The sequence below is a fragment of the Mytilus galloprovincialis genome, chromosome 3, assembly GCF_965363235.1.
Source record: "Mytilus galloprovincialis chromosome 3, xbMytGall1.hap1.1, whole genome shotgun sequence".
Taxonomy (NCBI): Eukaryota; Metazoa; Mollusca; class Bivalvia; order Mytilida; family Mytilidae; genus Mytilus; species Mytilus galloprovincialis.
The window spans coordinates 61,508,116-61,531,949 of record NC_134840.1 but is presented as its reverse complement, the minus strand read 5'-3'; the positions used below and the strand labels follow the sequence as shown (position 1 = coordinate 61,531,949).

The following is a 23,834-nucleotide window of genomic DNA, read 5'->3' as shown; positions in this document are numbered from 1 at the left end:
GATTTTTTGAACTACTTAAATATTTCGACACTTTCAGGTAGTAAACATGGTAAAATTTTGAAAGAAGTAAGCTTGTACATATAATTATTATTCTTGCATATATGTTATATGCTATATTTATGCAGCAATACATGTGTCTCAATATTATTTAATCTTAGAACCACGTGCTGTGGACTTCGTCATGATCATGATCAGCGACAGTGATAAAAGATTTAACCCCTACTATTCTTGAAGCATCCTTCATGTAATATATCACATATTCATAAATAAATAAACTTATATAATGTACTTCAATTCGCAACCAAGTATGTACACCTACATAATTAATATATAACAAACTGCTTCGACTGTTAATTTTGCCTCCATCGTGTGATCCTTAACTGGCCACCCGCTGATTGATACTTCGACACAAATTTGTATAGTTTGCCGGCTTCGATGGTCGAGAGACCCGCGGTAGTCCGCCCGTGTCTAACGTGCGACACCTCGATGAAAATTTCACCCACGTAAACAATTTTTTTTTCTCTTTTTAACAAGGGTAAAGTTGCGGTTTGATTGATAATTATTTCTGTCTAAGACATATCGTCAAACGGTTTGCTGCGTTAAAAAGATAGGAACCCGACCTTTCCGGGGCCGTATTAAAATTAAAGATAGCTGCTCGGGGGGAGAAGTTATGAAGGTGTGGGCCCACCCCTTCGGTATACGTGACCATACATAACGGAGTTGTACAAATATTTCCGTGCGGATTTATTAATTACTTGTTCTTGAAAAACTGATCTAATACCCTCTACTAAAGAAGAACACTAATCATTAATTGAATGTACATCGTTTACACTTTCTACATTCTATTTTTGAACATTTTGTGTAGTTATGTTTGTATTATTCGTGTTAACATCACTAGCATTTCATTCTGCTACACTAGTTGCAAGGTAGATTGCTTCTCTTAATTCATTAATTACTTTGTGATCTTTCCCTACCACAAACGGTTTGATTTTGCATAACCCAACAATTGTCTATACACTAATGTTCTGTGCACCACTTGCTAGGTTTTGTACTCTAGTTAAGTATTGTATCCGGGTCTCATGTGGATGTTGTTTTAGGCGGTACAACTCATTGTTTGTGTTATGGTGTTTAAATCTGTTCAGAAAAGCAGCTTTCAAAGTTATCAGATCATCACGTGTTGCTGTAGGTAAGGAATGATACCATGTTGAGGCTTGTCCATTAACGTGAAATAAAAATGCAGCTAAAGCTGACTCATTTGATAATTTTGTAGTTTAATGTAATTTTCAAACATGGTCCACCAAATGGCAGGAACCTGGCTTGTTTCATCATGAAAATGAGCTAAATTTATATTAGACATTACTCTTCTTGTAATATTTGTCAAACCTATTTGAATAATATGCACTATCTGTCTTGCAAATTTATCTGGTTATTTGCTACTGGTTCCTGTTCAGTTATGTTGACAACCTCTGTTTGATCGTCACCTGGTTGTTGTTCGGTTATGTTTAACAGAACCTCCTCTAGATTTCTGGAGTATATGTCCTCGGCGGCTTGTGCTTTGGTCCTTGTGTTGTAAATGGACAGTGTTGCCCCTGTCGTTGACTTGGCACCAGCTGTGTTTCTGTATGGCATCTAGACAGTAAATCTGGGCAACAGGAAAGAGTCCGTCCTCTACCGATTTGTAAACGTGGAATAGTTTGTTTTTGCTTGTTTGTTGATATATGGCTATAATAGCTGGAATGAAAAACCATTTCTTTGTAAAATAATAGATCAATTTATTAATTGCTGGTTCATGTTCAAGTGACCACAATTTCATAAAATACAAGTTTTGTTTCATTTCTATGCGAGGCCCAATTAGGTAAAATAATTATGTACACAAATGAAAACTCTCATAAACCCTTTCACTGGCCCGATGTCACCTAAGAGCTCAAATCTACGATAGCGTGGTCTTAATCCAGACATGCTAATCTAACATATTGTCAAATTTTTATGAAGCCCAGGTGGTCGTGTAATCTAGTGCGCCGGTAACAGTGCAGCGATTTGGTGTCACGATATCTCAGTAGCATGGGTTCGAATCCCGGCGAGGGAAGAATACAAAATTTGCAAAAGCAAATTTACAGATCTAACATTGTTGGGTTGATGTTTAGACGAGTTGTGTATACAGAATACACACAGCCATGTGTCACCATCACTGCTGGTGATCCGATGGATAAATCTGTTGTGGAGTTGTCACTGGTTCAGACGTACTTGCAAATATAATCATTTCTGTGACTGTATCTTACATTAATTTGTAGGATCCTTTGCTATAGATACTTTAGCTGAAATATACTTTTTCACTTTTTTGGTCTTTTGGAAAATGTTGTTTGTGCTGTATTTAGACACTTCTACAACGAAATTTGTTTTACATGCACACGTATTAAAATTGTGGTTTTTATCCAACACAATCATAGGTTTGAACGTAGTTTTCAATTTAGATTTGTTTATATTTTTTTCGTTTGGGCTTTATCATATTTTCCCTCCGGTCATATGATCCGTTCATCCTATATTGACTCTTAAAATTCAAGAGGCTATCTTAAATTGAGGGTAAATTATATGGCCTTCCAAATACATAAATTTAATACTAAACAGATAACAATAAACTTGTGGCCAAGATGTTATACCACAAACATGAGGTGTCAATATATTTTTTTTGTACACCAGATCCGGATTTCGACAATAAATGTCTCTTCAGTGATGTTAGAGATCGAAACGGTATTTTGAAAGCCATATAATTTACCCTCAATTTAAGATAGACTCTTGAATTTTAAGAGTCAATATAGGATGAACGGATCATATGACCGGAGGGAAAATATGATACAAGCCCAAACGAAAAACAAGTCTAAATTGAAAACTACGTTCAAACCTATGATTGCGTTGGATAAAAACCGCAATTTTTATACGTGTGCATGTAAAACATATTTCGTTGTAGAAGGGTCTAAATACAGCACAAACAACATTTCCCAAAAGACCAAAAAAAGTGAAAAAGAATAAATATATACCAAGCAAAAAAAAAAAGAAACGTTAGGCAGCAACCATTTGATTTTCTGGGGGGGAGCTATGGTTTTTTTTTCTGGACAAATTTTTTTTTTCGCCTGCGGCGAAAAACAATCTATTTTTTTCTTTCAATTTTAGCATTACATATAGTGGCAGCTGAGGGTGAAACAAACATTTTTTTGCAGGTTGCAAACCATTTTAGGCAGCAACCATTTGATTTTCTGGGGGGCTATGGTTTTTTTTTTCTGTGCAAACTTTTTTTTTCGCCTTTGGCGAAGAACAATCTATTTTTTTAGCGACAAACCGAAAACAATTTTAGCATTACATATAGTGGCAGCTGAGGGTGAAACAAACATTTTTTTTTTACTCAGGGTCCAAAACAAATTATTTTTTTTCACCAAAACCTGGAAACAAACTTTTTTTTCAAAAAAAAAACATAGCCCCCCCCCCCCCCCCCCCCCGAAAATCAAATGGTTGCTGCCTTAATGTCTCTAGAATGACTATTGCAAGGCTAAAGACTTGTCTTAGAGATACTGACACAACAAATGATCGCCCCCGTAGTGGCAGGCCACGTGAAACGATTGTTACGTCAAGACAGGCACATCCGCATCATTCATCTCCGGAATCGATTTGTAAACGCGTCACAAACTGCACGACAAACCCACGGAAGACATAACAACAGAATATCTGCTCAAACAGTTCGTAACCGATTGAGTCAAGGCTCGTCACCTATAGAAGGGACCTATCCTTACGCAGCGTCACAGGATGGCGCGACTTCAATGGACTCGGGTACGGATTCGATGGAATAGGCAAACATGGAGACAGAGTCTTTTTACCGATGATTCTAAATTCAACTTGAAATTTAGCGACGGCAGAACCAGTGTCTACCGGAGTCGCAATGACCGATTTTCTGATGCGTGCGTGCGGTTTGGTGGTTGCGGAATCATGGTATGGAATAACCTACGGTGCTACCAGGAACGCACCGAGCTCAAAATCATTGTTCGTAACCTTAATGCAACAAAGTATAGGGACGAATTTATTTCTCCAGTTGTTCTCCCGTTTCTCCGAAGGCAGCGTTTCAACCACGTGTTTCATCAGGACAACGACCATTGTCAGGTGGCACACATTTCGATGACCTTTTTTGGAGAATAACCATATTCGTGTGCTGCCTTGGCCAGCAATGTCTCCAGATTTATCGCCAATTGAACATCTTTGGGACGAACTTGGACGACGTATCAGAAATAGCCTTAATCCACCGGAAACGCTCGCACTAAAATGCAGAGGGGTTAAACAAGTTTTTTTTAAATCTCAACCCTCCTCCTATATCTCTAGCCAATGAAGGAGAAACAAACACACAACAATACGCACAGTAAAAATCAGTTTTACGAAGTCTGAGTCCGATGTCAGAATAGGTAACAAAACAAACAAAACAAAAATTGAAAAATGACAATATTACATAAATTTACAAAGGACTACAGTAACTAACAATTACTGACATGCCAGCCTCAGACCTAAATGTAACAGTTTGAAAGATTATGTCTTCATTATATGAAATAGCTAGCACAATCCCCCATTAGGGGTTTAGTATCATACCATCATAAAATATATGAGAGGAACATAAACCGTATCATACCAGCAACTGGTTTAAAAATAAATGAGTTTATGTCCAATGCAAAGACTGTGCAAGTAAATCAATATTGAAGCCAAAAAAATGACATTTTTATGCTGGCAACAGTACTCCTTCTTCGTAAGTTTGCTTTAACGTTTTGTTAGCTTTTGAGGTAAATGCTGACATTTTTGTGCTTTGTAAAGAATATTACCTAACAATATTGGATGGGAAATACCTTAATGTATAAGATGTCTATGTTGAAGTGAATTTCTTATAATGTGATAAAACTGCCCATAAATACAAGGCAAGAATAACTGAATCAACTCAGGCAAATGCAAATTTAAAAGAATGACTATGAGGACCTGTATACTAGAGTCTTTATCCATGTACATGTAAGAAGAAACAAACATTTAGTATAACAGCAGCAACCACTCTCTATCTCGTCTTGGGTTTGAACCAGGTTGCCCAAAGAGAAATTATTTTCATTTGAGGTCTAGGTGTCCTGAAACTTTGATTATCATAACAAGGCCTAGATTATGCAAAAAATAAAATCACAAAAATACTGAACTCAGAGGAAAATCAATTCGGAAAGTCCATAATCACATGGCAAAATCAAATAACAAAACACATCAAAAACGAATGGACAAGAAATGTCATATTCCTGACTTGGTACAGACATTTTCAAATGTAGAAAATGGTGGTAACATAAACATGGTAAATGTTGCCTGTTAGGACACGTTATACTAGGATATCATACATTACACAAAAAACAACATGATGATGAAACAAGCTGCTTAACAACATCTTAATGTAGGTACCCTCATAGTTAAAAGAATAACATTTTCAATTAGTCCCAGTGTTCAAGTTAACTGAAGTTCTACCTGTACTATAATTATTGTTCTCAGACTATTATTAATAAATATCAACCATAATTTGGAATCAACTATAGCCCTGGAACCAGTAACAAGCATTTCACTTTGCAATGAGTACAAAGGTGATAAATCTTTGATATATGCAGCCTCCTCCATTAATATTATAACTGCTGCTTCCTTAAGTCGAATCAACAAAGGTTTAACAAAGAATATTCAGGGTAACCTTTTCATTTATAATGACAAGATATCCTCTTCCTAAAATACATGAACCATATTTCAAAACATTAAATATCTTAGTAAAACAATAAATAGAAAAACAGAAGTTATAAAAATATATCTATTTTTAATATTCAATACATAGGTTTTTTTATAAGCTGATATTATGAGATGCATCAACTACATTGCATTTCTTATTTTGACAGTTGTGCAACAAGAAAAAAGACAAACTTTTTATTGATTGATTGTCAAATTTGTTACTTGTTTTATGTCCAGTGGCAAATATTTCTTGCATATTCAGACAAAGTCTTTCATTTGAAATTATCACAGATTTTTGTTCAATTTTAAAATCCAGTAATTTCTTTGCTAGTTTTCCACATTTTAAGTTGAGTTTCTTTGCATGATGAAACTTCAGGCCATGGTTCCTGTACACAGGCACCAAAATAGCCACCCGATTTTCCTTCTAGTTCCTCAGAAATCGCACAGTGAACAACTGTTTGGCATCCCTGGCTGGCTGTTTTAATTAAGAGCAATCTAAGGGGATAAAGAAGTGTCCAAAGCCACTTTGACATCGAATATCTAGCTAGTTCAGTATCTACCATACCAGGATGCACTGTGAACACATCCACTTTGGAGCCTGCCAAACGATCATGCAACTCCCTAGCAAAATATACATTTGCTAATTTGCTATTGGCATACGCTTTTGTCTGCTTCCCTTTTACGTTTTCAAAGTCAATTTCGCCTCTTTTATGTAAAGCTGATGATACAAAAACTATTCTACTTGGAGAACTCTTCTTCAACTTTGGAAGCAACATATTTGTCAATAAAAACACTGAAAAGTGGTTTACAGCCATGTGCATTTCTATTCCATCCTCGGATAGCTGGTAAGGACGTCCCATCACCCCAGCATTATTTACCAAGACGTTTAAAGTATGCTCTTCTTCTAATATACCTTTGCAAAATTCTTTTACCGAAACATGAGATGCAAGATCCAAAGGTCTGAATACCAAACTTCCGTTTTTCGTTCTAGATTGTATGTATTCAATAGCTATTCTTGCTTTGTTTGGATCTCGACATGCCACGATTACACGTGCATGACGTTTAGCTAACTCTAATGCGGTCTGAAGTCCTATACCAGTATTTGCACCAGTCACGATAAATGTTTTCCCATGCAGTAACACACACGAATTACATCTTCTCGTACGAAGAGATCTAAACAGAACAGCAGTGACATACATTCCCACGAAAGTTACTAAAGCTGTAACATACCATGTAGGGGAATTCATTCTCTAAATTCAATACACAAAGTCATCAAGAAATATATAAATATTCATTTCATTTCTATAGTGTTTCCTATCACTTAACGAGCTTAGGAAAAGTAGATTATGAACCAGTCGCAAAAAGGTGTCTAAATGTAAAATCAATTTCAGTAAAAGACCATCAAATCCGGTTCGACATAATGTGTTATATAAAAGGACAGTCGGCTTGGCAGTGGCGTAATGGTCTCTGGGTAGATTGGAGAAAAGCCGGGGACTGGGAATTTTTAAATTCTAAAGTGAGCGGAAAATAAATTAAAGTTAGTCATTTATTTTTATTTTTTTCAAGAAGGAAAAACAGTGTGCATGGGTATTTTCCCTTCTATTCCCCACCAGTGCATGAAATCGTATTCTAATATATAGTACTAGAGATGTAAGACTACCGTCTGATAGGATTGTGTATGGTGTGTTTTTTTTTTGTTGGGTGGGGCAGAGTCGCTTTATGTCAATTCAGTGCCGTAACTATAACCCGGCTCAAATTTGTGGCGAGGGGTCTGCTCAAACCCCCAGAAGCTCTGAGAAAAATAATACAAAATCGTAAATTCTGAGCGTTTCCCGGACTTCTTCTTACATTGAAAAGTAAATAATTTTAAGCTATTTTTTCGACAATATTCTGGTCTCAAAGCAAATCCATAGATTCATTGTAATTTAAGACTTTTAGGTTTAAGGGACAACATCTGTCCGTCTGTTCATGTCTTGAATTGTGCTAACTTTGGTGATTTTTTTATGACTAGATTTAAATACAGTGACAGTACAGTATTATACTTTAAGTAATAGTACTGCTTTTAATAAGTCGACACAAGGGACCATCTTGACCATGTTTAATTTTTTTAATTAAAATATTCAATTTTCTATAGTGTATACATGTATGTGTCTGTCCCAAACCTCATAGGGAGCCTATACTGAATTCAGTGGTTGTCGTTTTTACTGTAATTGTATTATACATACTTTTATAGTTAATGATATTTGTTTATCTTTCATTTTTTGTACATTAGTTAGGCTGTAAGTTTTCTCATTTCAATTATTTTACGTTTGTCTTTTCGTGGCCTTTTATAGCAGTGACTATGCGCTATGCCGCGCTTTGCTCGTTGGTGACCTATATATAGTTGTTTATGTCTGTATCACTTAATTTTGTCACTTGTAAGACCCCCTCCTCTCTTGCAAAGAGTTGTCTTATTGGCAATCATCGGGATATGACCGTGACAGTTTCTTTTTTTTTATATATTTAAGGAATAACTGTAATATTTTTTCTGTCCTTGAAGAAACATCAAAATGTGGTGTTGCCGTTCTGTTTATCCGCGTGGTATTCTTATACGGAAGTATAACAGGGTTATATCCGTCATCCAATTTTATAATTACCATATACTTTATTTATTTTTTGTCGAGGGATAAGCACAAATCGAAAGAAAGATCGATTATTCATAATTCATTTATTATCCAATGCATAATTTTGTTTTGATGATGGAGAACAGGGATGCATCGAAAAGACAGGGGACGATCTGGAGGGCGTAAAAAGGGTGACAAGGGAGGTCGACCGAATCGTAACCAAGGAAGAAATTATGAATCATTTCACCGCAGAAATTTAGACTTGTTTGCAGCTCCACTATTATTTTTATTTAGCCTTTTACGATATTTGGCAGTTCAACTGTGGGTAGTGTTAGGCATTATTATTTGCAGGTCTAGATCTGCAATTCCTTCTAGAAATAGATGGCGGCAAAATTCAGCTTTGATTTCTGATGCTGAATCTGGTTCAAATACTGAAGTTCACCAAAGTCCAAAAATGGCTGCTAGGGATCCAGGTCCTGGTGAACCAGCATTAGTTTCCCAGAAACATCATCACAGAAAAGCTTTTGAATATATTTCAAAAGCTTTGAAAATTGATGAGGAACATGACGGTACGAGACATGTTTTAATTGTGTTTTTTGTTTGGCACTGGCTACAGTTTCATGGAAATGTAACAATAATAAAATAATTATTGTTACATTGGAGACTAATTGACAGAATGCGAGTTAGGTAGGGAACTGATTAATTACGAATGTAACAATAATAATAGAATCTACGGTTACATTGCGTTATTGTTACATTAATGCAACAAATGTACGCTAGATTTATTAAACTTAAACCAACTAAATTTTTTTCGCCAATAAGAACGAAATAATGAGTCACAAAATATCTGGAATCTGAAAATGAAAACACTGATTCAACCAGTTGGCAAATGTTGACATCAATTGACTTGTATTTTTAAGTTTTATTGATTTTTTTTCAGCTATGCTAAATTAGATATTGAAATCGGAGGTGAACAAATCAGAATTCAACATAAAATCCGAAATGGACGGCAAAGAAATCATATTACAACCGCATATGCTTCCAAAAGTAATGTTGAACAAAAATATAAACATTGCAAGAGTTAAAAATATTTTCTCACCTGAATCATTAAAGACATTGAAAGTTTCTTTAATGAAGAATGGAGTTGTACAGTATGCATTACAGACCGTCAGACGTGCACATTCCAGCTGCATCAATCTTTTAGAGTTTAGAGTGGTAGTTTACCAAAATTTGTCGGACTAAAACATGCTCCTCAGTTAAACAACATAGTGGATTTGTAGAAACTGTCATTGTAAATAAAAAAAAATAAAAAAATCATTATTGTATGCAATATTGTAAACTTCAAATAAAAGTTTTCAATTTTTATTTCAATACATATTACTAGTCCCATCGTACATTTGAGTGCATTAATGTAACAATAACGCAATGTAACTGTAGACTAAATTATTATTGTTACATTCGTAATTAATTGGTTCCTTACCAAACCCTAAACTCCGGCAATTAGACTCCAATGTAACAATAATTTATTCATTATTGTTACATTTCCATGTAACCATAGCCAGTGCCTTTTTGTTTTCCGTTTGTTGAGATTATGAATTGTTTGCTACATTGCCTAAAATTACTTCAGACTTTCATTTATGTTTATGCAAAGAAATCCTTTTGTTCTTTTATAAGGCTTGGACCAGTCAATCCAAATAATCATAATGTCTTGAAAGGCTATTATACTTTTTTACCTTTTTGACTGTAACATGTGTAAGGCGTCAAAGCAAGAAAATATGATAGCCTTTCAAGATTTCACAATTATTTGGACTAGGCTCAGACCTGCAAATGTTCCTATAATTTTATGGAGAGTTATCTTGACTTGATTTAGTACTGTTACATGTCCCGTGCACAATGTTAAACTGTGCACCCATCATGTAGCGATTAATCCAAAGACCTGAGTCACCTAGGCCTGACTCTTGAAATCAGTTAATGTCTCACAACATTCAAAGGTGTTAAAATTTCTTTGAAGCACATATACTGTGCACTCACTTACTACAACATGTACCATGTACAAATTAATCAAAATTAAATTAATATTAACAAATGTGTATAAATTTTAATTTCTTTAGTTTATTTGTCTCGTAAATTTATGTTCCATCAATCAAGTAACTGATTCCCTCAGTATTGTTTAGTTTTATTGTTTATAACTAAGACCCTGTTTACACTTGTACGAAATTGGATCGATTTTTATTTAAATCGATCTTAAAAGATCACTTCGTGTTTACATTACACAAGCAAGATCCATCGAGATCGATCTTATTTTTATCCAGTGCATTTACAGTTACAACATAAAAGAACCAGTCTGACTTTATTACAATAGACAATAGGCAAAATTTATTAGCACAAACAAATTTACATTAAATGGTTATGGCATACAAAATTAAGACAATAAACTGACAATAGTTAAATCGATTATAATTATATTAGAGTGACAGTGATATTCACAGCGAAGAAAAAAAAAGGCTAAATATTACAATATATTTTGTAAACAAATAATCCTAAAAATAGAATATAAAAGGTAATTTTGCATCTGGAACACACTTAATAATGATGTAGAAATTAGTTTGCTCATTGGGATTTCATATGGATTTAATACATATTATTTTGGTTCATACATCACAAGCCTTTAAACAAAGATATGTGTGTAGATTATCACTAAAAACAAACGGTCATTGTGTTTGAAGATGAGTATTTGCAGCAAAGAAATACAACTTATTGATTTAGAAGATAATTGTAAAACAGCGGGATCTATGTTTACTTTTCTTATTCCATCCATCCATTGTTTTGAAACACATGTGTTTTTGCCACCGAACATGCCATATTTATTTTCATATCTAAATATAACATTCACCTGAAAAAAGATCAATCATGATGGATCTAAGCGTTTACACTAAAAGTAAGATCGATCTTTTTAAAACCACCTGTGGAGGTAGACTTTTTAAGTCCGATTGAAGATCAATCTTCACCATTTACATTAGACCAAAATCGCTCTCAATAAAAATCTTTTTTTTGGGGCTAGTGTAAACAGAGTCTTATAATCTTATGCTGCCACTTGAGGCCCATTAATGGAATAAAGTAGTATATTCTATAAGTGAAGCATTTAGTCTTGTACTTTAATCACCTATATATTTTGAAAAGTTAGCAGGTATACATAGTAAAAGGCATACTGCAATTAAATGATCAGCTTTTACACATACAGTACACAAGATAAAAATAGTTCTTCAGATGAGGAATAAAACCCTAAAAACTACAATCAGGGGGGATACTTGGTTCTTTTATACACAATTTTTTTTTATAGACTGAGAAAAGATTAGCAAAATGGATTCAGAAGAATATTCATGTTTACATATTATGTTTACAGGCAAACAAGATATAGCAATTGACATGTACAAAAAAGGCATTATAGAACTTGAGAAAGGAATAAGTGTTGATGTCAGCAGTGGTGAAGGTAAGTTACACTTCTCAGTCTGCTCCTAACTGTCATACCATTGCTATGAACATGGGTTAACATGGAAAAGGGTATTCAACTTCTAAGTCTGCAACTATTACTGTTCAGTCATACCATTGCTATGAACATGGGTTAACATGGAAAAGGGTATTCAACTTCTAAGTCTGCAACTATAACTGTTCAGTCATACCATTGCTATGAACATGGGTTAACATGGAAAAGGGTATTCAACTTCTAAGTCTGCAACTATAACTGTTCAGTCATACCATTGCTATGAACATGGGTTAACATGGAAAAGGGTATTCAACTTCTTAGTCTGCAACTATAACTGTTCAGTCATACCATTGCTATGAACATGGGTTAACATGGAAAAGGGTATTCAACTTCTTAGTCTGCAACTATAACTGTTCAGTCATACCATTGCTATGAACATGGGTTAACATGGAAAAGGGTATTCAACTTCTAAGTCTGCAACTATAACTGTTCAGTCATACCATTGCTATGAACATGGGTTAACATGGAAAAGGGTATTCAACTTCTTAGTCTGCAACTATAACTGTTCAGTCATACCATTGCTATGAACATGGGTCAACATGGAAAAGGGTATTTAACTTCTTAGTCTGCAACTATAACTGTTCAGTCATACCATTGCTATGAACATGGGTTAACATGGAAAAGGGTATTTAACTTCTTAGTCTGCAACTATAACTGTTCAGTCATACCATTGCTATGAACATGGGTCAACATGGAAAAGGGTATTCAACTTCTTAGTCTGCAACTATAACTGTTCAGTCATACCATTGCTATGAACATGGGTTAACATGGAAAAGGGTATTTAACTTCTTAGTCTGCAACTATAACTGTTCAGTCATACCATTGCTATGAACATGGGTCAACATGGAAAAGGGTATTCAACTTCTAAGTCTGCAACTATAACTGTTCAGTCATACCATTGCTATGAACATGGGTTAACATGGAAAAGGGTATTTAACTTCTTAGTCTGCAACTATAACTGTTCAGTCATACCATTGCTATGAACATGGGTTAACATGGAAAAGGGTATTTAACTTCTTAGTCTGCAACTATAACTGTTCAGTCATACCATTGCTATGAACATGGGTTAACATGGAAAAGGGTATTTAACTTCTTAGTCTGCAACTATAACTGTTCAGTCATACCATTGCTATGAACATGGGTCAACATGGAAAAGGGTATTTAACTTCTTAGTCTGCAACTATAACTGTTCAGTCATACCATTGCTATGAACATGGGTTAACATGGAAAAGGGTATTTAACTTCTTAGTCTGCAACTATAACTGTTCAGTCATACCATTGCTATGAACATGGGTTAACATGGAAAAGGGTATTTAACTTCTTAGTCTGCAACTATAACTGTTCAGTCATACCATTGCTATGAACATGGGTTAACATGGAAAAGGGTATTCAACTTCTAAGTCTGCAACTATAACTGTTCAGTCATACCATTGCTATGAACATGGGTTAACATGGAAAAGGGTATTCAACTTCTTAGTCTGCAACTATAACTGTTCAGTCATACCATTGCTATGAACATGGGTCAACATGGAAAAGGGTATTCAACTTCTTAGTCTGCAACTATAACTGTTCAGTCATACCATTGCTATGAACATGGGTTAACATGGAAAAGGGTATTTAACTTCTTAGTCTGCAACTATAACTGTTCAGTCATACCATTGCTATGAACATGGGTCAACATGGAAAAGGGTATTCAACTTCTTAGTCTGCAACTATAACTGTTCAGTCATACCATTGCTATGAACATGGGTTAACATGGAAAAGGGTATTTAACTTCTTAGTCTGCAACTATAACTGTTCAGTCATACCATTGCTATGAACATGGGTCAACATGGAAAAGGGTATTCAACTTCTAAGTCTGCAACTATAACTGTTCAGTCATACCATTGCTATGAACATGGGTTAACATGGAAAAGGGTATTTAACTTCTTAGTCTGCAACTATAACTGTTCAGTCATACCATTGCTATGAACATGGGTTAACATGGAAAAGGGTATTTAACTTCTTAGTCTGCAACTATAACTGTTCAGTCATACCATTGCTATGAACATGGGTTAACATGGAAAAGGGTATTTAACTTCTTAGTCTGCAACTATAACTGTTCAGTCATACCATTGCTATGAACATGGGTCAACATGGAAAAGGGTATTCAACTTCTTAGTCTGCAACTATAACTGTTCAGTCATACCATTGCTATGAACATGGGTTAACATGGAAAAGGGTATTTAACTTCTTAGTCTGCAACTATAACTGTTCAGTCATACCATTGCTATGAACATGGGTTAACATGGAAAAGGGTATTTAACTTCTTAGTCTGCAACTATAACTGTTCAGTCATACCATTGCTATGAACATGGGTTAACATGGAAAAGGGTATTCAACTTCTTAGTCTGCAACTATAACTGTTCAGTCATACCATTGCTATGAACATGGGTCAACATGGAAAAGGGTATTCAACTTCTTAGTCTGCAACTATAACTGTTCAGTCATACCATTGCTATGAACATGGGTTAACATGGAAAAGGGTATTTAACTTCTTAGTCTGCAACTATAACTGTTCAGTCATACCATTGCTATGAACATGGGTCAACATGGAAAAGGGTATTCAACTTCTAAGTCTGCAACTATAACTGTTCAGTCATACCATTGCTATGAACATGGGTTAACATGGAAAAGGGTATTTAACTTCTTAGTCTGCAACTATAACTGTTCAGTCATACCATTGCTATGAACATGGGTTAACATGGAAAAGGGTATTTAACTTCTTAGTCTGCAACTATAACTGTTCAGTCATACCATTGCTATGAACATGGGTTAACATGGAAAAGGGTATTTAACTTCTTAGTCTGCAACTATAACTGTTCAGTCATACCATTGCTATGAACATGGGTCAACATGGAAAAGGGTATTCAACTTCTTAGTCTGCAACTATAACTGTTCAGTCATACCATTGCTATGAACATGGGTTAACATGGAAAAGGGTATTTAACTTCTTAGTCTGCAACTATAACTGTTCAGTCATACCATTGCTATGAACATGGGTTAACATGGAAAAGGGTATTTAACTTCTTAGTCTGCAACTATAACTGTTCAGTCATACCATTGCTATGAACATGGGTCAACATGGAAAAGGGTATTCAACTTCTTAGTCTGCAACTATAACTGTTCAGTCATACCATTGCTATGAACATGGGTTAACATGGAAAAGGGTATTTAACTTCTTAGTCTGCAACTATAACTGTTCAGTCATACCATTGCTATGAACATGGGTCAACATGGAAAAGGGTATTCAACTTCTTAGTCTGCAACTATAACTGTTCAGTCATACCATTGCTATGAACATGGGTTAACATGGAAAAGGGTATTCAACTTCTTAGTCTGCAACTATAACTGTTCAGTCATACCATTGCTATGAACATGGGTTAACATGGAAAAGGGTATTCAACTTCTTAGTCTGCAACTATAACTGTTCAGTCATACCATTGCTATGAACATGGGTTAACATGGAAAAGGGTATTCAACTTCTAAGTCTGCAACTATAACTGTTCAGTCATACCATTGCTATGAACATGGGTTAACATGGAAAAGGGTATTCAACTTCTAAGTCTGCAACTATAACTGTTCAGTCATACCATTGCTATGAACATGGGTTAACATGGAAAAGGGTATTCAACTTCTTAGTCTGCAACTATAACTGTTCAGTAATACCATTGTTATGTACAAACCCTGGAATCAATTGATGGATACAATAATCAGAGCAGTGAAGGAAAATGGCTACCAAAGTGCTTTAATTAAATTGCAGTCAGAATGTTGCAATATGAAATGAAATGAATCCTTGCCAAAAAAAAGCCTGATGAAAATTTTATTATTTGGGGACCAATGATAATAATTATATCCATGGTTTGCCCGGCACTTCTTTTGTGGGAAAATTTGGTTGATTATATAGGGAATGATTATAAAGTGAATCACTGAAGCATGACTGGAGCGGCTCCCTCTTAGACAGTCAGAGAGCCCTCCTTTTGAAAGTTTCTGGATCCTCCACTATGTTATCAAATGAGTGACTGACTTATTTAAATTGCCATTTTTGGTCAGCTGAAGTTATAGTTATGAACCAACTTATATGTTGAAAGATATTTTATTAATAAGTTGCGGGTTAGTGTCAAACTAAAAGTCACAAAACATTGAGCAAAAAGTCAATATTTTAGTTCACATCTGTAGCAGACAGATATCAAGTGTTTTGTAAATGCTGAGGTTGAGGATTATGTCTTAAAATCTGTAGAAAAAAACAATATTTTTAGTCTATTTAAACAGCAAAAGACTGTTTATATGAAATCATTCATCCTCATTGCAGGCTCTTCTTGGGACAGGGCAAGAAGATTGCAAGAAAAAATGGTGACAAATATGGTGATGGCTAAAGATAGACTTGATGTTTTAGGTATTTATAGAGTTTAATTGCATGTAATAGGATAGAAACATGTAGTGTACAAACATGTCTCATAAAGCAAACTCTTGGTTCTTGTTTAATGAATACATGCACATGTCACATTATGTGCATATATAATTAGTTGTGTCATTTAAACTCTATCTATCTAGTAAATGACACAGATGCAAGACAGCATTTATTGAAAATATAGGTATTTTTATAAATGTGAATATGGTTTGCTTATCTTTTTTACTATTTATTAATTTGTTATTATATATTTGTTTCACCTGTGGTCATAGCTCTTTTTTATACGCCTGTCAAAGAGGGGACATATGGTATACTGTTGTCCGTCTGTCTGTCCGTCTGTCTGTCGTCCACACTTCGGACAATTACTAAAAAACGCTTCCACCAACTTTTATGAAACATTGGTGAATTGTTTATATCTATTGAGGTATGCTCGCTTTCGATTTTTATAAATTTCAATTTTTCAGTTATGAATTTTTTAACTTAAAAAAGGGCTTTTTCCCATTTTTGGACAATAAGTTGAATAACTTAAAAACACTTTCACCAACTTTTATGAAATTTTAATGAATTAATTATCTATTGATGTTATATCCCATTTGATTTGTATGAATTGCAGATTTTACATTTTTGGTGTTGTGCAGTCTTATTCTTAAAAAAAATGAGGCTTTTAAAATTTTTTCGGATAATGAATCAAAAATGCTTTCATCAGTTTATGATGAAACTATGGTGACTTGTTTATATCTATTGAACTAAGTTCCCTTTTGTTATGCCCCATTATGTTTTTCTGGTCTGTGGGTCCGTTCATTGTCCGTCTGCTCGTCCGTCCTGCTTAAGGTTTAAGTTTTTGGTCGAGGGTAAAGTTTTTGGTCAAGGTAGTTTTTGATGAAGTTGAAGTCCAATCAACTTGAAACTTAGTACACATGTTCCTCATGATATGATCTTTCTAATTTTAATACCAAATTAGAGATTTCCCCCATTTTCATTGTCCATTAAACATAGAAAATGATAGTACGGATGGGGCATCTTCTTGTTTTTTATGTAATTTCTGATTTGATGTTGTACAGCTGTGGAATTTTTCTTGAAAAAAATGTCAGAAACGGCCAAGGGTATTTATTCTTGAAAAAAATCATCTAAAGAATATAAAGACAAGCTAAAAAGGTGTATCATGCGCTTATAGCGCAGCTCTTTATTCCTTAATGTTGTGAATCATTTAGATATATATTCTTTCATAATAGATCTGTTAAACTCACTGATATTCTTTAATAAAAATTAAAAAAAGTTAAAAGGATTTAGTCAAGAGATTACTTACTGATTTTCTATTGCCTAATCTTGAGGCAGCAATTGGAAAATGTTTTATTATTTGCTCTGATGATGAATTAAAGTTTTCTGCATAGAATTTAGAAACAACATTAAACACATTTTACAATCTTTAACAAATTACATATGATCAGTGAATTTATAAGAATTTTATATTTTATTTTGTAAATGGTGCATATGTTTGAAGTCATTTCTTCAATAATACTAGCCTTTAAGTGCACAGTTTCCTCATGAAAAATCTTGAAATAATCCCAACTTTCAAAAATTCTTATTTGTGAACCATAGTTTCTTTTAAGAAATTTCTTGTGTTGAATATATATATATAAATCTTGTCAACAAGAATATGAATGTTTATTCATATTGTTTGTAGTGTGCAATAATTGCCTTAAATCACAAATTATGTTGCTAAACACCTGAGTATTTCTTAGAGAAGATATGACTTGAAACAAAGACATAGGTGTCAACTTCCTAAAAGAAAATCTGATAATCTTTCGGGGCTTCAGATAAAGATTTCAATTTTTTATTAAGATATTTGGATGTTCCTTTACCATGTTTACTTATCTTGAGACTTTGACACCTATGCATAGATTTTAATCTGCATTATGTGGCTTGAAGCTTTTATTTTATACATGTATCATATAAATAGCTGTTTACAAGTTTTCATATAATTTAAATTACCTATTTCAAAATCTAAGAACTGAGAATAAAGAAAACATTAAAAAAAGGAAAGATATTTTTTAAATAATAAAGAGAAGCCATATCATGCAGAATTCTGCTTCTGTATATTCATATTGTGATTGTTGTTGTATTTTTGTTTTTGTTTAGAAAAAGCTTTACAGGAAATAAATATGCTAGATAATACTTCTGGACGTTTTGCTGAAGGTCACGAGGCCCAAGAACCATACCCTTTTACACCTCCTCAGACTTCCAATATTACCTTGAGACAGCGTAAAGGAGAAATGTTGACTCCTAGATCTCCTTTACATAGAATTCCAAAAAATAACAAACCAAGCCAAGATACAAGTAAAAATCCAGGTAATCAACTAAATTGTTATTATATTGGAACTTTGTGTGGTAAGACATGATTCTTCCATGGCTTTATAGTATCAGTAAACTGAAACCTCAAATACCTTGTCTTTTGTAGACGAAACAAGCATCTGGCAGAAATACAAAATTTAATCCTGGTATCTATGATAAGTTTATTTATCCAAGTTCCTGAATCCCTATCAGAAGTTAACTGAAAATTTTGGTAACTCTAACTGTAAAATTAAAAACAAGAATTCTTCAGAAATTGTGTCATACTCCATGACAGGTTTTTATGTTTTTTAGAATCAAGGAGAAAAAAATGTGTTTAGTAAAAATCAAAAAAATTTAGAATTACCACATGGGAAGGCATTGTTATGTGTACATACATTACAATATATTACGGATTACAAATGTGTCGAGGTTTTTGATTGGATAACAACACAGAGATGTCAGTATATATTTAGGAAACTGCCTGGGTATATACGACGTTTTTATCCCCAATTGGAACCTCAAAAACATCATCATAACACTGTTACTATGTGACGTAGTCATAATCTATCAGACTGTCAGAGGCTCACAGAGGGAAAATAATGACATGCTTCAGTCAATAATACATTTTTGATACAAAATCATGCAATTTACACTTTTCATACTTTAATTTAAAGGGAAATTCCGCTATTTTTTACTTATCATCTAATTATGTTCATCTTAACATAAAAAACACATTTGCAAAGTTTTAAATTTATATTCCTTCTAATAACGGAGAAAATCAAGTATTTGTAACTTTTTTGGTTGAATTCTCGAGTGGGTCGTGACGTTTTTGCCTGATGTGTTGAATTCTGGGAAAAAATAAAATCTGTTTAACTCTTATAGCTTATCGACAATATACGTAATTAAAAGCGCACAGCTGACGAATGGTCGTAGTTATTAACCACAATATAAGAATGAACGAAAATGAATATGCATATACCGTTTTGCATTGATTGAATTAAACTCCTATAAAATTATCTCTAGTAAATGTTTTCGAATAAATTTCATTAATTATTGTTGAGATTTTTTTCATAAAATATTTATTGAACATTTTTACTGATATTGAACTGAAAATATTTCAGTTCTATTTACCGTTATTGTTTTGATAATCATTTCAATGCAACTAATGTGTGAGCAGAGTGTGTATATTATTTTGTAAAGGTCACTGTATATTTCTCGGCTTGAGGTCAATTCGTTTACCTTGTAGCTATTTAGCCGCAGGTGTGAGTTCAAGCGTACACAGGTATGAATGTTGTTATTTGGAAAGGACAACTTGACAGAAAGGATTAGAAAGAGTATGCTGTATTTAATACACTAAGATTTAATACACGATGAGAATAAAGATACAATTATTAAATTGTGTAAATTAATTGAAAATAAAATTCAGATTCGTAATTCCGAAAGTGTATAAAAATAAAAGGAAACAATTTTTTATTCCTTTCTTAGCGGCAATTGGCGTAAAGATTCAAATATGAAGTAAAAAATAGTAGTTTTAATCTTTAATAAAAACTAAATGCAATATTACCCAATTTGATATACCATTGCACATCTGTTTGATATCATTGACTTTACCGGAATTTCTTAACTTGTATTCAAATCTGGCTGTGTTTAAATGCTCATAAAACTATCGCAATTTTAAAGTTTTTAATTGAAAAAAAATACAACACACAACATGCATGATTTTTTTTTTAGTTTCTTTTTAACATTTCATTCGTACATAATTAAATTCATTTGACAATCATTTACACGAACTTTTTGTGAAAAGAAGACCAATTATCTAAGCTAAGGCATTATTTTTTTTTAAGGATTTTTGTACATTTTTTTTTAAAATTCTATGATAATATTTGTGCAATGTTGAACATGATAGCTGTCATTAATCCAAATAATAATACAGTAGTTGTAATAAAACTTATATTTTAGTCATGCATAACTGATATTGACGAATTTAGAATAGTTCGTCCATACATCGTTGTTCTTGAAACAATCATTATTAGTATACATGTAAGTTTCCTGACGTATAAGCGCCATTGAGGATGACCTCCAGAGAAAGCAAACTAGTAGCGTTTCGTAAGTTTGTTTGTTGGGAAAGGAGAGGAAATGCAACCACTTGTTCAGATAAACGACAGAATTACCAAACAAGCATTTATAGTCAACACAACCAGAAAGAGTTCCCATCGTTGGACGGGGAATATGAAGGCTTCCAAGAATGAACAAGTGACATGTCTAACTCTGAACAGTTAGAAAACGGACTATCGACATCGACCGCTTGTTCTTGATATTTGAAACTGCATGCATATATACGTATACGTTTATGATAGTGATGAGTTCTTGCGTCGGACAAAAACTAAATTCCTTCATGGTTATATCTTGCCATATGTTTATATTGGTTTGTAAGGTGATTACTCAAAATCGTTATTTGAAAATCCTGTTTGTGAGATGTAGATTCATTTCAATACAGAAATTTCGTCTATATATTAAGTTTCACAAGTGTATAACACGGAGAAGCTCTGAAGGTACATTACTCCCATTTTGTTTGGGTGTGAACCATCGATGTTTTCAGCAATACCAAAGAATAAGATGATGATGGCAGAAAGAACTATGGGCGTCATGTGGCAAATATTACATGCATATCGGACCATGAGTTGTCAATCTGTATGAAAAGCTTTCCAATACAACCATATTATTGAGAAGGAATGTTTACATGCTATACTCTCGTACTAGTATTACAGGGTTCTTGTGGCGTTCACCTTAGACACACATCTTTTTAACGATGTTTAAAAAAAAGACAGAACCAATTTAATGTCATATTTCCCTATTTTTTAAATATAACTAAAAGTCTTTTATCTGACAAGAATACCCCTATTTAGCGGACAAGTAATTTATTCTTTTTTCTGTTATTGAATACCAAGAAAGAAAATAAATCCCGAAATTAATTTGAAACTTTGATACTCAATAGTTTCCCAGCAAAATATTCACATCCCTTGGATATAGTCAGTGTTCGTCCAGTGGCATATATAACAATTGTGATGACGAATTCCTTCCTTTGTTCGTGAACAATCTTATTGAAATATAAATCTGTGATTTTACTATGTCCACAACTTCGATGAACCAAAGCAAATTATACATCGACCTGTATTTAAATCAAATTGGTTCTCTTCTTCTTCTTTTTCTTCTTCTTCTGATATACAATAGTCTATCAACATTCGATGATTACATACTGTTGGCATACGTGGACTAGTCTATTTACAAATCTTTTACCCCAATTTATTCAAAATATATGTTTTTTTCTTATGTTCAATGTATACATGTATATATTTTAAATTGCTCTATAGTTCCGTAACTTTCTACCCAGTCGTATAAACGAATCGTCGACAAGTGCGTACATTTTTTTAAATCAATATTTCTGGTATGTTCCAATCTGTCCTTCACTATTGACAATGAGTATATATTACCTTTTCCCAAATTCACCCTTGGAAAAAATATTTAAATAGAGTTTAATTTCATCAAATCTTATTTTTTGGGTATTATTTATATTTTTATGAATAATATTCTTTACACCAGAAATGTTATTTATAAACAAGCGTATGAGTTTAGTAATGACAAGTAAGACAGAGTTGTATATTATACATCTGATACTGAGTTCAAAATGGAAAGTTATAAGTTATCGGCCGTGTACACTGATCAATACCTGCAGAAGTGAAACGATGCATGAACTTGCAAGCCCGACAGGAAATCGCTTGAATACCTGGACGTGTCACCTCACACCCCTCACAATACCTTTGGAAGTAATACCTTTAGCCATGCTGGTGATCAGATGAGGGAAGATCAGAATTTATTTGAAAAAAGTTTATTACTTTAAAGAATTTATATTGAACAAATTAGATTTTCGAAAACAATTTTCACGGAACACTTATTTATGATTTCAACTTTGACTTTTTACCTAATTCCAATATCAACAGTTTAAAAACAACAGACCATGGTAATTTAAAAAAATAAGAATATTTTCCGTATCAAGTTAGTTAGTCGGATAAAACAACCGTACGATTGACAAGATATCGACACGCAATTACGACTACATCGGTTACTGTCGTTTTGTTCCTTTGTGGTTTATAGACATATCGTTGTTATTAATCGGGAAAGAAGACAAAATGGCCGAACGCAGAGAATTGATACTCTAAATTGAAAATCGATGGTGATCGCTTATCTAGCGGAATAAAACTTTAATATCTATGAATTTGAGCATTTTTATACAGAATGAACATAATATCAATTTTTGATTTTTTTGCGAAGTTTCCCTTTAATGTTAAAAGCGTTATTATAAATTATTACATACACGATAAAATTATGTTCACAGCAAATTAGAAAATCCTTCACGTATGCCGAACATATTGATCAGGTTGGGTTTTTGTCGAGCCTGCAACTTTTGTTGCAGAAAGCTCGACATAGGGATAGTGATCCGGCGGCGGCGGCGGTGTTAGCTAACTTCTTAAAAGCTTTATATTTTAGAAGGTGGAAGACCTGGATGCTTCATACTTTGTATATAGATGCCTCATGTTACGAAGTTTCTGTCAGTCACATGTCCAATGTCCTTGACCTCATTTTCATGGTTCAGTGACCACTTGAAAAAAAAAGTTCAAATTGTTTGTAATGTTGAATTCTCTCTTATTATAAGTAATAGGATAACTATATTTCATATGTGCATACCTTGCAAGGTCCTCATGTCTGTCAGACAGTTTTCACTTGACCTCGACCTCATTTCATGGATCAGTGAACAAGGTTAAGTTTTGGTGGTCAAGTCCATATCTCAGATACTATAAGCAATAGGGCTAGTATATTCGGTGTATGGAAGGACTGTAAGGTGTACATGTCCAACTGACAGGTGTCATCTGACCTTGACCTCATTTTCATGGTTCAGTGGTTATAGTTAAATTTTTGTGTTTTGGTCTGTTTTTCTCATACTATATGCAATAGGTCTACTATATTTGTTGTATGGAATGATTGTAAGGTGTACATGTCTAGCGGGCAGATGTCATGTGACCTTGACCTCATTTTCATGGTTCAGTGGTCAATGTTAAGTTTTTGAGTTTTGGTCTTTTTATCT

At 33.8% G+C, this 23,834-nt stretch overlaps 1 protein-coding gene and 1 pseudogene across 2 annotated transcripts in view; one reads left to right on the top strand and one right to left on the bottom strand.

Annotated features, from left to right (window-relative positions):
• Positions 1-5,834: 5,834 nt before the first annotated feature.
• Positions 5,835-7,094, bottom strand: LOC143068555 (retinol dehydrogenase 11 pseudogene; annotated as a pseudogene).
• A 1,310-nt stretch (positions 7,095-8,404) lies between these two features.
• LOC143068554 (spastin-like) overlaps positions 8,405-23,834 on the top strand; it is a 34,505-nt gene continuing 19,075 nt past the window's right edge. The window contains exons 1-4 of one of the 2 annotated variants that reach the window (XM_076242708.1): positions 8,407-8,938; positions 11,773-11,859; positions 16,265-16,348; positions 18,503-18,712. In XM_076242708.1, coding sequence (XP_076098823.1) covers positions 8,518-8,938; positions 11,773-11,859; positions 16,265-16,348; positions 18,503-18,712 — 802 coding nt within the window. In that variant the 5' untranslated portion in view covers positions 8,407-8,517. Of the gene's footprint in view, positions 8,939-11,772; positions 11,860-16,264; positions 16,349-18,502; positions 18,713-23,834 lie in introns of both variants that reach the window. The other variant, XM_076242709.1, reaches the window with a different exon arrangement.